Genomic DNA, 15,346 nt, shown 5'->3' with positions numbered 1-15,346 from the left:
AATTTCACTGGGATTGTTCCTTCTCCACAGCTGTGCACTCAGCCCCAATGTATTCTCATAGCTTTGATTTGACGTCACTGAACCTTTAATTTTTTTTATTCATTTGTGAGACATGGGTGTCACTTGCTAGTCAGCATTTGTTGCCCATACCTAGTTGTCCTTGAGAAGGAGGTGGTGAGCTGCCTTCTTGAATCGCCGCAGTCCACATGCTGTGGGTTGACCCACAATGCCACTATTGAAGGAATTCCAGGATTTTGACCCAGCAACTGTGGAGGAACGGCGATATATTTCCAAATCAGGAGGGTGAAATCCTCTCTGATCCATTGCAAAGCTTTGTTCTCTGTCAATCTCATTATACAGTGCATTGATATAGGCTTCCATTGACAGCTTAATGGATTTCTACTCAGCCTCTAGTCACCTGTGTTTGGGGATTGAATATAAAAGTAGGGAGGTCTTGCTGCGGCTGCATAGGGCATTGGTGAGGCCGCAGCTGGAGTACTGTGTGCAGTTTTGGTCGCTGCACTTATGCAAGGATATTTTGGCCTTGGAGGGAGTGCAGAGGAGGTTTACTAGGCTGATACTGGAATTGAGGGGGTTGAGCTATGAGGAGAGGCTGAATAAACTAGGCTTGTACTTGTTAGAGTTTAGAAGAATGAGGGGAGACCTCATTGAGACGTATAAGATGATGAATGGGATGGATAGGATAGAGGTGGAGAGACTCTTCCCGCTCAGAAAGGACAGTAGGACTTAGGGGGCACAGCCTCAAGATAAAGGGGGGGCGGTTTAGAATGGAGTTGAGGAGGAACTTCTTCACTCAAAGGGTGGTGAATCTCTGGAATTCTCTGCCTGTTGAGGTGGTGGAGGCTGCCTAGCTAAATATTTTTAAGACGCAGGTTGATGGGTTTCTGATAAGCGAGGGGATTAAGGGTTATGGGGAGAGGGCGGGAATGTGGAACTGAGCCACGACAGATCAGTCATGATCTTATTGAATGACGGGGCAGGCTCGAAGGGCTAGATGGCCTACTCCTGCTCCTATTTCTTATGTTCTTATGTTTGCCCTTCCCTTCATGCTTGAATGCATCTCAAGTACCTCCATTGTTCCTAACTGCAATGTTTACATAGACCCTAAGTCTGATTGACAGCAGTGGTTTCTTCAGACGGGTTAACTGGTTTCACTTCTTTTGCAGACCATTTATTCCTTTAAAAATGGTGCCCAAACTTCAAACAGTGAGGCTGGCCAGCAGGTTTCTCAGGATGCATGAATTTGCATACACACTCCCAGTGCAAGCTGACATGGGTATTTTGTCCCGATTTCAAGAGAATTCCACCCCTTGTAACCAGGTCTATGTAATGCCTATAAGGTCACACCCATTAATTTCAATTTGTGCATTCATTTGTTTATTTTGTGCTGAGTACTGTGTGCATTTAAGTAAAGAGCCATTAATTTTACCTTTTTGTTATTTTTCCTTTTTTTGACCCTATTTGCTGCTATTTATGTTTATACACTCTGTCCGTGTCATTACCTCACTAGTTGCCTTGCAATGTTGCCCACTGAGACCCTATTCAATGAAAGGGCTTTCAGGTCATTGACAGTTAACTGTCATTCAGTCAGTTACCTCTTTAACAACTACTTAATTTTAAAAATATTTACCAGTTAAATTCCCACTTTGATCCAAATTCTCAAATGTACTCACTCAGAATGTGGCCTCTCCTACTTCTCATGTCTCTCTTGCTAAGCTTTTTCAATATGAGTGCACCTTGCACTAGAAATATGCCATTGATTTTTCCTTTCTCTTAAAGTCTCTCTCCTCCCCTCCCCAAAATGAAGGAATTCTGCCTCTCTTGGATCATTCCACTGTTAGATTAGTTTGAAAATAAACCATGTTTTTGGCACAACAGATGGCATCCAATTGAATAGTTGAAATAAGTAGGTGGGAATAAGTTTAAGTTTTATTTATTATTGTCACAAGTGGGCTTACATTAGCACTATAATGAAGTTACTGTGAAAATCCCCTAATTGCCACATTCGGGCACATTGAGGGGCAATTTAGCATGGCCAGTGCACCTAACCAGCATGTTTTTCGGACTGAGGGAGGAAACTGGAGCACCCGGAGGAAACCCACGCAGGCACAAAGAGAATGTGCAAACTCTGCACAGATAGTGACCCAAGCCAAGAATTGAACCCGGGTCTCTGGCGCTGTGAGGCAGCAACGCTAACCACTCTGTCGCCCCATGTCAGGGCTTGGGGTTTTCAGTAATGTGTTCATTACTAGGGTTTGTCCTCTGAGTCTCCTTCTATCTTACTTTCTCAGATTGTCCATTTGGAGAGCGTGTTTGGTCAGGGATTTATTTCAGTTGAATTTGGCCTCTGCACCTTGGTTATTTTCATTACACACTGTATGCCTTTAGAATGATGTCTGTTAGAGTAGTGTGATTGAGCTGTAGGTATGGGATCCAGCTTTTATCTATCTAGTCGTCCCTTATTCAAGAGGCTCCCATTCTTGGACTTGGTTTAGGCAGCGTAACTTAGAGACACTCTTGCTTTCATTTGAGAACAAGCAGCAGCAACTAAAGAAGCGTCAGTTTTACTTTGCCACATTAAATATTCCTATGGGGTAGGAAGTGTTACAAGAAAATCATTGATTCTGAGCCTACTTGTATCTTTTGCCTCTATTCTGCAGGGAATCTGACCTGTATAAAGATGGTGTATCTGCACTTCCACTGGAACAAGACCTGATGCGTGAGGAGGCAGAGAAAATGAGTAGTGTCTTGCCAACAATGTGGCTAGGGGCACAGAGTGGTTGGTAAGTTATGGTCATGTGGCTGTTTGTGCATAAATACCTTCACTTTTAGGCACAGGTGACCATGGGATCAGTCATTTTCTATCAGCCTAAGTTTGAATTTGGTCCAGACTGAAGGGAGGTAAACCAATTGTACAGATTCCATGTGAAAATAGGCTCAGCCAACTCAAAGCTGCTCTATGGATAGAAAGAACACAAAGCACAAAACTACCTTTCATTTTGCACAAATTTCCCTCCAGCCTGTTGCAGAAAGTACAGGTTTATTAAGAGGTAGTCACCTGAGATTGGTAAAGTTACACAATTAGCACAGAGAAGAGGAAGCATGACTCTGTCCAGTTCCTAAGCCAGGAAGTTTTTTTTCTGACAATTTAGATTCTGACATTGGAAAGGTTGTGGTTACTGATACAGTGCCTTTTGCTTTTAATCTGTCATTCATCCAAAAATTATATATAAAATTGGAAAGAGAAAAGCATGCACCTGCAGTAATGGAATGTTGATGAAAGGATATTAGGTCAGGTTCTGAATATGCTGGTTCTAACTCTTCCATCTGGAATTCCCATTTGTGAGAGTGGAACCTCTACGCCCCACTGCCACGGACTGGGAAAGGCTGCCCACCCTGAGGTTGAGAATTCCCTGGTCTGTCATGCCTCAGATGGACCACTGGTGGTCAGTGAGTAAAAGTGGGTCCCCGTTGGCAAGGTTTAGGGCCTTTAAAGCAACCAAGACTTCGAAGAAAGAGCAAAGATCGTTGCCTTCTGCCAAGGAGTTAGAAAGAACCTCACCCTTCCTCCCCATTTTGCAGCTTCTAAGGCAGGTGGACACCCAACATCCCATTGGTATTGCCTCTCACCTTTGGCTTTATAAATTAGAGGACCAGCTCACCCCCCTCTTACCCTTCCTGCAAATCTTTTCAAAATGAACATTGGAGATAGTTGTGTTTCCTGTATCTAGAAAGTATTTTTCGCTGCCTCTAAATTGTGGTATGCGTGAAAGGTTACCTGTTTCTCAGTAATGGTGTTTGCTTTAAATACAGAAAATAAGCTTAAAATAGAAATGCAAAAATCCACTATGGTTCAATGATGAATATTAAGCAGGGAGTTTAAAGTGTTCTAGAGATGATCAAATAGCAAAATTGCAGTTGTACACTTCATGTTGCTAGTGGCGTCTTGTAACTCCTTGGCCTCCCTTTCGCTATAAATATAAAAAATCGGCTGCTGCATCGTCACTGTCATCTTAAGGAGCACACTGGTACTGTGCTCCTTAAATTGTGTTTGTCATTTTGACATTCTGTTATTTCTAGAATCTGTTTTGCATTAACCTTTTTGCTGAGAGGTGTTTAAAATGGGCTTGAGGTAGATGCAAAATCAATATAGTTATTCCAAATGCAATTCCTGTACCAGGGCTCAAGGTTTGATGGATTGAATTGGTCTTTTCTCATCTCTAACTTGCCTTATGCTTTTATTTTTAAAGATGAATTATAAAGAGACAATGAGCTTTTTTCAATTGTTTTCTTGCAGTTTGTATGTCCATTCCTCAGTAGCTCAGTGGAAGAAATGTCTGCACTCCATTAAACTGAAGGATTCTATTCTTAGTATTGTGTAAGTTGACGTATTAAACTTTTGACATAACCAATTAATGGAATTAATTTAATATCAGGCGTGCTAGTTAATATATTAACAATAATGACCATCTCCCAATCATTTACAATTCACTTGCAACTGTATTTTCAAAATTCCATCTTTCTAGCCTTTGACCTTTATGCCTCTATTTGCATTTCTGCAGCTACTGATTTACTCAACCGCACCCTCACCTCCACCTTTGATGCCTTTATCCTCAATAAAAACATTATTATCTCTCTTGTCAAGGCCATTTTCCCCAGCACAACCTCACCCAAGTTCACTTTAATCTAAGTAATGGAGACTTGAAAGGGTATGTGGACAACTGGTTTATCCCTTCACCACCAGATCTGGCTGGACTACTTGAACATTATCAAGTCCTGCAGTCATCTGCTTAATATTCCAGCATCATTCTGTATTGCAAAGATAGCCCTAAGCTTCTTTCCTCTTCTATAAGCCACCTTCTTAAACAATTCTCCCCATCCCATCCGTCCTTGCCTCCAACAAAGAAAAATACAGCACAGGAACAGGCCCTTCAGTCCTCCAAGCCTGTGCTGATCATGACATCCTAACTTAAAAAAAGAAACTTCTGCCCTTACTCAGTCTGTATCCCTCTATTAGAACATAGAACACTACAGCACAAACAGGCCCTTCGGCCCACAAGTTGCACCGATCATATCCATACCTAACAGGCCGTAGAACTATCTGTAACTCCCAATCCCATTAAATCCCATGTACTCATCCAGAAGTCTTTTAAAAGACCCCAGCGAGTTCTCCTCTACCACCACCGACGGCAGCCGATTCCACTCACTCATCACCCTCTGAGTGAAAAACTTTCCCTGAACATCTCCTCTGTACTTGCTTCCCAGCACTTTAAACCTGTGTCCTCTCGATGCGACCATTTCAGCCCTGGGAAATAGCCTCCGAGAATCCACCCTATCTATTCCTCTCAACATTTTATAAACCTCTGTCAGGCCGCCTCTCGACTTTCGTCTCTCCAGGGAGAAGAGACCTGGCTCCCTCAACCTATCTTCATAAGGCATGCCTCCCAATCCAGGCAACATCCTTGTAAATCTCCTCTGCACCCTCTCAATAGCCTCCACATCCTTCCTGTAGTGAGGCGACCAGAACTGCGCACAGTACTCCAAGTGGGGTCTGATAAGGGTCTTGTAAAGTTGCAGCATTACCTCCCGACTCCTAAAGTCAATCCCTTGATTAATGAAGACCAGTACACCATACGCCTTCTTGACCACTCTTCCTATTTCCTCCCTATTCATGTATCCATCCTGATATCTCTTGAATGTTGCTAATGTACCTAGTTCCTCCACATTCTCTGGCAGCGTGTTCCAGGCACCTATCACTCTCTGTATGAAAAACGTATCCCGCACATCTTCCTTAAACTTCCCCCTCTCACCACAACCCCCCCTCCCCCATGCTTCCATCTTTCCAGTGAAAACAATCCTACTTCATTCAACCTCTTCTCATAGTCCACACCATAGAGACCAGAAAACAGCCTGGTGAACCTTCTTTGCACGCTCTCTCCAAAGTTTCCACATCCTGATGAAGTGGTGACCAGAACCACATGCAATATACCAATTGCAGCCTAACCAAGGTTTTATATAGCTGCAACATGATTTCCTAACTCCTGTACTCAGTGCCCCGGCTGATGAAGGCAGGTGTGCTATCTGCTTTTTTAATCACCTTGGCCAACAGTGTTGCCATTTTTAGGGAACTGTGGACCTGCACACCCAGATCCCTCTGTAAATGTTCCTCAGGGTTCTGCCATTTACAGTATAATTCACACCTAAATTTGATCCTCCAAAATGCAACACCTCACATTTATCCGGATTAAACTCCATCTGCCAATTCTATGCCCAAGTCTCCAACCTACCCATATCCTGTTGTATCCTCTGATAATCCCCGGTACTATCAGCAACTCCACCAATTTTTGTGTCATCCACAAACTTACTAATCAGGCCATCCACATTTTCCTTCAGATCATTTGTGTGTACTACAAACAACAGAGATCCCAGCACTGATCCGTGCGGAACATCACGAGCTACAGATCTCCATTCTGAAATACACCCTTCCACTGCTATTCTTTGTCTTCTATAACCAAGCCAGTTCTGTATCTAGCCAGCCCACCCCAAATCCCATGTGATTTTAGTTTTTGTACTAGTCTGCCATGTGGAACCTCATCAAATGCCTTACTAAAATCCACATAAACTACATCCACAACCTGTCCCTCATCAATTTTTTGTCACTTCTTCAAAAAGCTCAATCAAGTTGGTGAGACATGATCTTCCCCATACAAACACCATGCTGTCTGCCATAAACTAGTCCATTTTCCTCCACATGTGCATATATCCTGTCCATTAGTATCTTCTCCAAATGCTTCCCCACCCTTGATGTCAGGTTCACTGGCCTATAATTTCCTGGAGTATCCCTGCTTCCCTTTCTTAAACAAGGGAACAAAATTGGCTATTCTCCAGTCCTCTAGAACCTTGCCTGTAGTCAAAGAGGATGTGAAGATATCTGTTAAAAGCCCCAGCTATTTCTCCCCTTGCCTCTCGCAGTAACCTGGGTTGGATCCCATCCAGCCCCGGGGATTTGTCTACCTTAATGCAATTTAGGATACTCAACACTTCCTCTTTTAATATATTAATCCTGGGGTTAATTGAGGCTGAATCATACAGATATTAGCTGTATTGAATTGTGTGCAAGTTATGGGCATTAACTAAGGATTCACTAGTGTCCTTATTAAAAAGAAACAAATAAGACTGTACTTGTTGTGAGATGAGGTGCATTTTTGGAATGTCTGTCTCTGTAAATAAATGATTGTGAAAGCATATATTGTAGGTCTAATTCTATTCTTCATCTGGTTTTCTGGAATATAACACTGGTAAATCATTGCTGGAAGGAAAATCTTTGAATGTGATCTTCAAATATTATTAATAAGTCTTACAGTTACTTACACCTGGTTTCTCTTTTGCCAGACATTTAAAAGGAAGAGTATTAGTAGCATTAGCTGATGGGACCTTGGCAATCTTTCACAGAGGAATAGGTAAGTCACTATACCATTTCTGTTTTCTTCAAGAGAATATTTAGCACTGGACCAAAGGTCAAAGATTGACAAAGGAGAAAACGTTCCTTGGAAAGCCCTGGAGTTAAACCAAATTCTGTGCTGTTTGCTGATCTCACTATGTGTAATTACCATGTGACAACCTTGCATGGGCAGTTTCCATTATAAAAATGAGCAAAGGAATATATAATATTTTAAAAATCAGAATAATATAACTTGATGTCTGTGTTGTGATTTCAAGCTGTGGTATATTTATGACCAGCTGAACACCACACAGGCTCTTACCTCCTTTGTGCAGTGCTTCTACAGGCAGGAGGACATAATTGTAGCGTGACTCATTTACTTAAAAACTTTTCGTTGTAAGTGCGGACACAAGAATTCTTAATGGAAAAACTGGACTGGAAATGCGTGTACGTGCAAGATTTTTAATGAAATATGCATGAACATATAGGCAGAACCTGGAAACACTGACAAAGATGGTTGTTTGCTCACTTGCCTGTCGAGCTGCGTCACACCCTAATCTTACTGGTGAAATTGGAAGAGTTTGTTCGATGGGTTATTTTTCCACATGAGAATTAAGGCTCCTGTGTGATGGTATCACAGAATTATACTTAAGGCATAATTGCAGTGTTCTTATGCATTTATATTAACTACTCCATTTTAAAATCTGGAAATACAGTTAATTTTCCAATATTGGTATTGAAAATATGTTTACATTCAAATACTTTCATATTGATAACGACCCTGCCATTTTATTCAATTATGGGATCTGACCATCATTAGCAAGTTCAGCATTTATTGCCCACTCCTACCATTCCTAATAGCCTTTGAGAAGATTGGTAGCGAGTGACCTTCATGAATGCAATTAAGTAGGTTGCTTGAGCATTTCAGAGGGCAGTTAAGAGCTATATTTATAAAGCATTATGGGTCTGGAATCAGAGGCCAACCAAGGTAAGTGCAGCAGATTTCCTTTCTGGACAAATATTGGTGAACCAGATGAGTTTTTACAACAATCCAGTAAGTTTGTGGTCACCATTATTGAGACTTGCATTTTATTCTCTATTGATTTTAATTGTGAGGGTAATTTGATAAATTGTTAGGTGATACAAACAGGCTAAACTGCTGTAGTGGGATTTGAACTCATGGTCATGGGATCATTTGTTACAGATCTCTAGATTATTAGAATCATACAGTACAGAGAGACCTTTTGGCCCATCGAGTCCACATCAACAAATTAGAAACATCCCACTTGCATCTAATCCCATCTGCCAGCACTTGGCCCATAGCCTTGAATGTTATGATGTGCCAAGTGCTCTAGCTGTGGCCTCACCAAAGTTCGATACAACTCCAGCATGACTTCCCTGTTTTTATAATCTATGCCTCGATTGACAAAGACAAGTGTCTCATACACCTTTTTCAGCACCCACTAACATGCCTTTCTGCTTTCAGAGATCTCTGGACAAACGCAGTCCACAGACACAAACACAGTCCACAGACGAACTTCCTAGTGTCCTCCACTGAGTACTTCCTTGTTCCTTTCAAGATGTATCACCTCACATTTCTCAATATTAAATCCTATTTGCCACTTACCTGACCATTTCACCATTACGTCTATATCTTCTTGTAGCCCAACTGTTAACCACCTAGGCAGTCTTTGTGTCATCAGCAAACTTACTCATCTTAGTGCCCACATAGTCATCAATGTCATTTATTTAAATGATGAATAACAGGGGACCCAACACAGATCCCTGTGGTATGACATTGGCTTCCAGTCACTAAAGCAGCCTTCTGTCATCACCCTCTTTCTCCTACAACTGAGCCAATTTTTGAATCCACTTTATCAAATTACCCTGTATCCCATGTGAATTTACCTTATTTACAAGTCTCCCATGTGGGACCTTGTCAAAGGCTTTGTTGCAGTCGATATAAGCTATGTCGACTGCACTACCCTCATCTACACACCTAGTCACGACCTCAAAAAATTCAATCAGACCTCTTTGATGAAGCCATGCTGACTATCCCTGATGAAGCATTGCCTCTCCGAGTGGAGATTGATGCCCTCCTTCAAAGTTTCTCTGATAGTTTCTAATAGATTACTAGAAAGGTTTCTAAAGGTTAAAGTTAAAGAGTATCCCATTCTATATTAAACATCTCCTTGAGATACTTTCTTGTATTTTATAACAATTGCATGGTGTTAAACCTGATCTGAGGCAATATATAGCCACGGTGACGTTTCTATAACTATAGCAGCATTTATGCCAGGTGCCGCATGAGCATAATGCCACACTACACTCCTAAACCCAGTTTACATTGCCTTCCACTTCTCTTCCCCATTGGATATCATCAGGAGCAACTCTTCAATCACAGAAGAAAGATCATTGTTGCTGGAATATCGACTGTCTGACTGTAGTGAATAGTGAGACCAATGATGAGAGCGTCATGTACCACTAGTTTCATTTTAAATTGAAAAGCATTGTCAAAAGATTAATAATGCAGTTCAGCCATTAATAGAATTTCAGCAGTTGAAGCAGTAGCATAGTACTCCAGTAATGCCTAATAATCCAGAGGCCAGTGACATGAGTTCAATCCCACTATGGGGGCAACTGAGGCAATTTAACTTCAATCAATTCATAAATCTGGAATAAAATGTTAGTCTTAATAATAATAGCTACTGGATTGGTGTTTTAAGAGAATATCTGATTCACTAATGTCCTTTGGAGAGGAAATCTATTGTCCTTACTCAGTGATGATTTTCATCTATATATGACTTTTAATTGCCCTCTGCACTTAATTGTATCAGACTGCTGCAGAGAAGAGTTCTATGGTGAACCAACACCACGTGGACTGCAGCAGTTCAAGAAGGCAGCACACTGCTGCCTTCATTAGGATGGGGTAATAAATGCTGCCCTTGCTAGTAACACTCCTATTATCCCAAGATAATTTAAAAGCATAAAGTGGAAAATACCATTATTGATTTGTTTGTTTTAATGCTGTAAGTAGGTAGTTGTATTTTTATACAGCCTGTTTGTTTATTCCTTAGATGGCCAGTGGGACCTCACCAACTATCATCTTCTGGACTTTGGGCGGCCTCACCACTCCATTCGCTGTATGACTGTTGTGCATGATAAAGTATGGTGTGGTTACAAGAATAAAATTTATGTAGTTCACCCAAAGGCCATGAAAATTGAGGTAATGACTTGCAAAGCTCTGAGCTCAGATAATCCTACAAAAACGGATCAAATTACCTTGCAATTAAAATGCAAAATGAAATGTCTGTCACCTCAAACTACAAGCCTCCTGAAGCAAAACAAAATTGTTTAACCTCTGGCAAAGTGACGGAAAGTTATCTGTTAACATGCTAAACTGCAGCTCCATCTGCTATTCTGAGTCTGATTCATTTTCTGGTTGTTTAATGCCCTCTTACATCAAGTTTTCTCATGACAGTCCAGCAATGTTGCCACTGTTACCACCACCTCCACCTCAGGCAAGAATAAGCAGTTTGCACTGATGACTTGCTATTTGGTTCAATATAGGACTGTGTTACATACACAGGGCAATGTATCTATAACACACAGGCCTGAGCAGAATCTCCAGCCAGATCCCAGGCAGACTGTCAAAGATGTGTTTGTGACGTTGGCATTTGGTTAGATTTCATGCATAGTTTCCCATTATCACCAGCTTTCTGTTTTTATTGACATGGAATACTAGGTACAGTGAGAGTAGGTACATGATATAGTTTTGTTGAAGGTAATGCAATACCATAATAAATATAAATGGTGTAAGAAGTCTTTATATTTCATTTTTAGACTAATTAGACCAAGAATCTTTTGGATTTTGATGCTCTGTGGGCCCATGTAGTGAGTGGGGTACCTATACATTTGGTTAGGTCATTGCTCACCCTTTACTCTGACAAGTTCTGTCTTGATAAGGGTATCTAAGCTAGCTGCTGCAATCTAGCTAATGTTGTCACAGCACGCTCTATGGTCTCCAGTCAGTCAGCTAGGCTTTTGTGTTGAAATCATGTCAGAAGTTACCCATTCCATGTTTATCTGTGTACCTCTTTCTCTTCCCTACCACACCAAAACCAAAAGCACTGACATGGATGACATTTCACCCTCTGGTAGGAGGCCAGATAATGATAAAGAAAATGATTTTTGTCAGTGGAGAGTAAGCAGGTCCTGTTGCTTTATCCAATCTTCAGCCTTTACATCAAACAACTGGGAAAATCTTGGAAAGGGAAGACTGAAGGGCCAGTTTTGATGATGATGTGCAGCTGTTTCAGTGCTAGCAGTCTCAGTTGGATTCTCATTGTTCTGAGATGTAATGTATTTAATACACTTTCACACAGTCCTAAATGCACTTTAGCAAAATGTTCTCTCCTTGTGCTTCCCCAGAAATCCTTTGATGCCCACCCACGGAAAGAAAGCCAGGTGAGGCAGTTGGCTTGGGTGGGAGATGGGGTGTGGGTTTCCATCCGTCTAGACTCTACCCTTCGCCTTTACCATGTACATACCTACCAGCACCTGCAAGATGTAGACATTGAACCGTATGTCAGCAAAATGCTAGGTGGGTGATCATATTATTCCATGTTTTGTACATTATCCTGTTTGACCAATCTTGACTGAAGTGTAAAAAATCCTAAAGTTTATTTAAAAGCATTTTTTTTTCTGTTTTCTACCTCTGTCCCCAGAACAACAGTTGGTATCACTTGACTACGGGATATTCAACACATTCCTCTGTTTCCCTCAGTAGAGGTCATTTGGAGTAGGTTAAAAATTGAGGTTTATCAAAGTATAAAAATTCAGGAAAATATCAGCGTGTTAACAGACAGATGGAAGGTGCAGTTCATTTCATAGAAGAGTTGAGTTCTGTAGTTTGGTGGGGGAAAACGAGGAATCGGTGTTTTGACTCCAAGGGAAGACATGGGATTGGAGGAACAGCAAGATCTGAGGGTTTGTGGATATAATTTCTCAGAAGTGGAAGTGCAGATATTTGAAAAACATTGATTGTAGCCAGGGCCAGAAAAATATAAATGCTGAAAATATGCACAAGATCATTTAGTAAAGAAAGAAGGCAGGCTATGATATAGAAGTCAAACTCTTCCTCAAATCTTAACGGCTGCTTACTGAACTGCTGTATATTTCCAGAATGTTCTGTTTCTAGTTGGAAGGAGCGACTGGAGAATAGAGTACTTACTTTCCCTGTGTAATCTAAAGAATTTCATAGAAGAAAGAACCTGCAGTAGTAGAGGTTTTTTAAAATGAAAGATTTTGATGATGAGAAAGGAAAGACTGTCCACTCAGGTTGATGGTGTGCTGCCATCATTGTAAAAGAAGGATGTCTTTATAGAGAGAGCATGGAATGCTAAACCTCCAGGAGAGACTGAGGCAGAAATCATTGGGCTGTTGAAAGGAAATATGGATAAAATTATGAAATAGAGAAAGGTCTAAAGCCATAGGGGTGAGAATAGAGTGGCCAATGAGCTAGTCTTGGTTTAATCTGAAAAGAATTCAAAAGACAGAAAATGGATGTCCAGCTGTGCTGTAAACCCCATAAGTTGATATCTTTATAATCATCCCTGTGTATATTCCCTCAAAAGTTAATCCAGGTAGCTGCTTGTATATTTATTTAGCCAGTCCAAGGATTATTGTTTCCAAAATGGGTAATTAAGACCTATCGAGCAATTGGTTGAACTTGTGTTCTGGAGTGAGCCATGGTTATTTTAGGCTGCAGATCTCAGTAACTTTGGGGCCATGCATTCACCAGCCTTTTAGAACTCAATGTTTTGCTGCGTATATGAAGAGTGTACAGTGAGGAAGGTATTTCTGGGTGTGAGTTCCATTCTGATTAATCCGTAAATGTTAAGGAGAAGTCAAGTGTTGAATAAGGATGTATAATTTTTAAAATGAATAAACCCTCCTATTAAAGACACTAAAGCACAGAGGAATATTTAAACAATGGGGTATTCCTCCTACAGAGAAGCCTGTTATTTCAGGATCTTCAGGCAACCAGTGAGCTGGGCATCTTTTGACCCTGGATGAATATCCCATTAATGTGTTCACAGTGGGAGAGAAGAGAATACTGTTTACTCAAATAGGGAATGACCTGTAATTTTACATGTTATGCATTATAATTTGCTGTATTTGGAGAGAGGAGGTAACAGATTCTAATCTTCTCCAAAGTAATTAGATTTATTTGGACTGTCTGGATTGCTCTATGGAAAGCTGGCATGGAATTGATGGGCTGAATGACCCGATTCCGTGCCATAATCACTCTGACTTGAATTGTTCATTAAGTGTTTAAAATTACCGTTACTTGTTGATGCTTGTTTTTAAGGTACTGGGAAACTTGGTTTTTCTTTTGTGCGAATCACAGCTCTCATGGTATCCTGCAACCGCCTGTGGGTAGGCACGGGTAATGGTGTGATCATCTCCATCCCTCTAACAGAAAGTAAGTGAGGAGTTACCTTGAGAAACAAAGTGATTTACGTTTGTAAAACAAAGTGATTTACTTTTCTCTGTTTCCAAATGTCAATTGGAGGCACCTTGTTATACTCTGTATAATTGTATTCTAAGTGGCTTCTTGAGTAAAGGATTTAGCTCTACCCCCTGGGAATAGTGGGGAGGGAGTCTCTGTGTTGCCTTGTGCAGTTCTTACATTTCAAAAGAGCAATATCATCGAGGGAACATGCTTTTCTCTGATCAGCATCATCTGGTAGGAATAACTTGGAGACCTTTTGAAACAAAGTATTTTGATCACCTTTTTTCACTATCTGGTTGTTTTCTCATTATATTCCTATGCAGGACTTGCATTTTTAGTATCCATCCCTAATTGTACGTGGGACAGTGGTGACAAGCCTTAAATTGCTGCATTCTGGTCTGGGTGAACCCATAGTGCTATTAGGGAGGAAGTTCTGGAATTTAAGCCAGCAGCAATAGCAAGGAACAGTGATATAGTTCCAGGTAAGGAGCTGGAGCAGAATTTGCAGATGCTTGTGTCCCCTTGCTGCTGCTGCCCATGTCCATCTAGTTGATAGAAGCCACAGATTGGAATATTGTTGTCATTGGAGAGTTGGCAAGCTGTTGCAGTGCCACCTTGTAGATGGTACACATTGCTGCCATTGTGCACTGATGGTGGGTTCTGATGTTGTGATATCATTCTGTTTTAGATCTGTTGTGAAGGAAAGGGATGAAAATCCCATTTACTGTGCAAAAACATCATGGGGAAAATAGAAGGAAACATGCATTCCAATTTGAACAGATACATAATGTGGATTCAGAGCAGTAATTGTCCAGTGGCTGACTGTGTTGTTATTGAGGAATGTTTAGGTTAAAAGGATACGCTCTCTTGCATTATGCTAAAAACTTGAAAATGGAAAATTAAATGAAAATCTATCCTACAAATTCCAAATATCAGCACTAAGTAAGTATAATCTCTACATATACTGTCCATGAAGACAAAGACCAACCTTGTTCCCGCAAAGTTGCAAGTCCTTTCATGGTGTTGAGAGGATTAGAGATGCATAACACGTTGTGAGGACAATATATAGCGAAGGGAATGGTGTGGTTTTGAGTTGTTTTATCTTTTCTAGTCTATGATGCCTCTTGCTGCCTGTAAAAAGGAAAAGGTTTTCAGGGTTTTGAGCTTTCCTCAGTGAAAGACCCAGTGTAATTTAAGGTGAGGAGGGACAGTGTAATCAATGCCATACATACTCAAATGGCAGTTTCTTCAGAATAGGTACCGGTGACAGAGAAACAAAGAAAAAGATAATGATGAATAACAGGGATCTGTCTAAGATGTGTTCATATCCGATGTAATTGTTTGCGTGCTTTCCCACTCCCCTGCAG

At 40.9% G+C, this 15,346-nt stretch overlaps 1 protein-coding gene across 6 annotated transcripts in view; it reads left to right on the top strand.

Annotated features, from left to right (window-relative positions):
- LOC145356524 (C-Jun-amino-terminal kinase-interacting protein 4-like) overlaps positions 1-15,346 on the top strand; it is a 315,087-nt gene that overhangs the window by 286,595 nt on the left and 13,146 nt on the right. For all 6 annotated transcript variants that reach the window (XM_080209269.1, XM_080209264.1, XM_080209266.1 and 3 more), the window contains 6 exons: positions 2,682-2,804; positions 4,319-4,399; positions 7,414-7,481; positions 10,540-10,688; positions 11,894-12,065; positions 13,836-13,949. In XM_080209269.1, coding sequence (XP_080065395.1) covers positions 2,682-2,804; positions 4,319-4,399; positions 7,414-7,481; positions 10,540-10,688; positions 11,894-12,065; positions 13,836-13,949 — 707 coding nt within the window. The remainder of the gene's footprint in view (positions 1-2,681; positions 2,805-4,318; positions 4,400-7,413; positions 7,482-10,539; positions 10,689-11,893; positions 12,066-13,835; positions 13,950-15,346) is intronic.

Source organism: Carcharhinus amblyrhynchos, chromosome 21 (genome assembly GCF_965287045.1).
Source record: "Carcharhinus amblyrhynchos chromosome 21, sCarAmb.v2.hapA, whole genome shotgun sequence".
NCBI lineage: Eukaryota > Metazoa > Chordata > Chondrichthyes > Carcharhiniformes > Carcharhinidae > Carcharhinus > Carcharhinus amblyrhynchos.
Note: the sequence above shows the minus strand (reverse complement) of the source record. Positions and strands in the feature narration are given on the sequence as shown.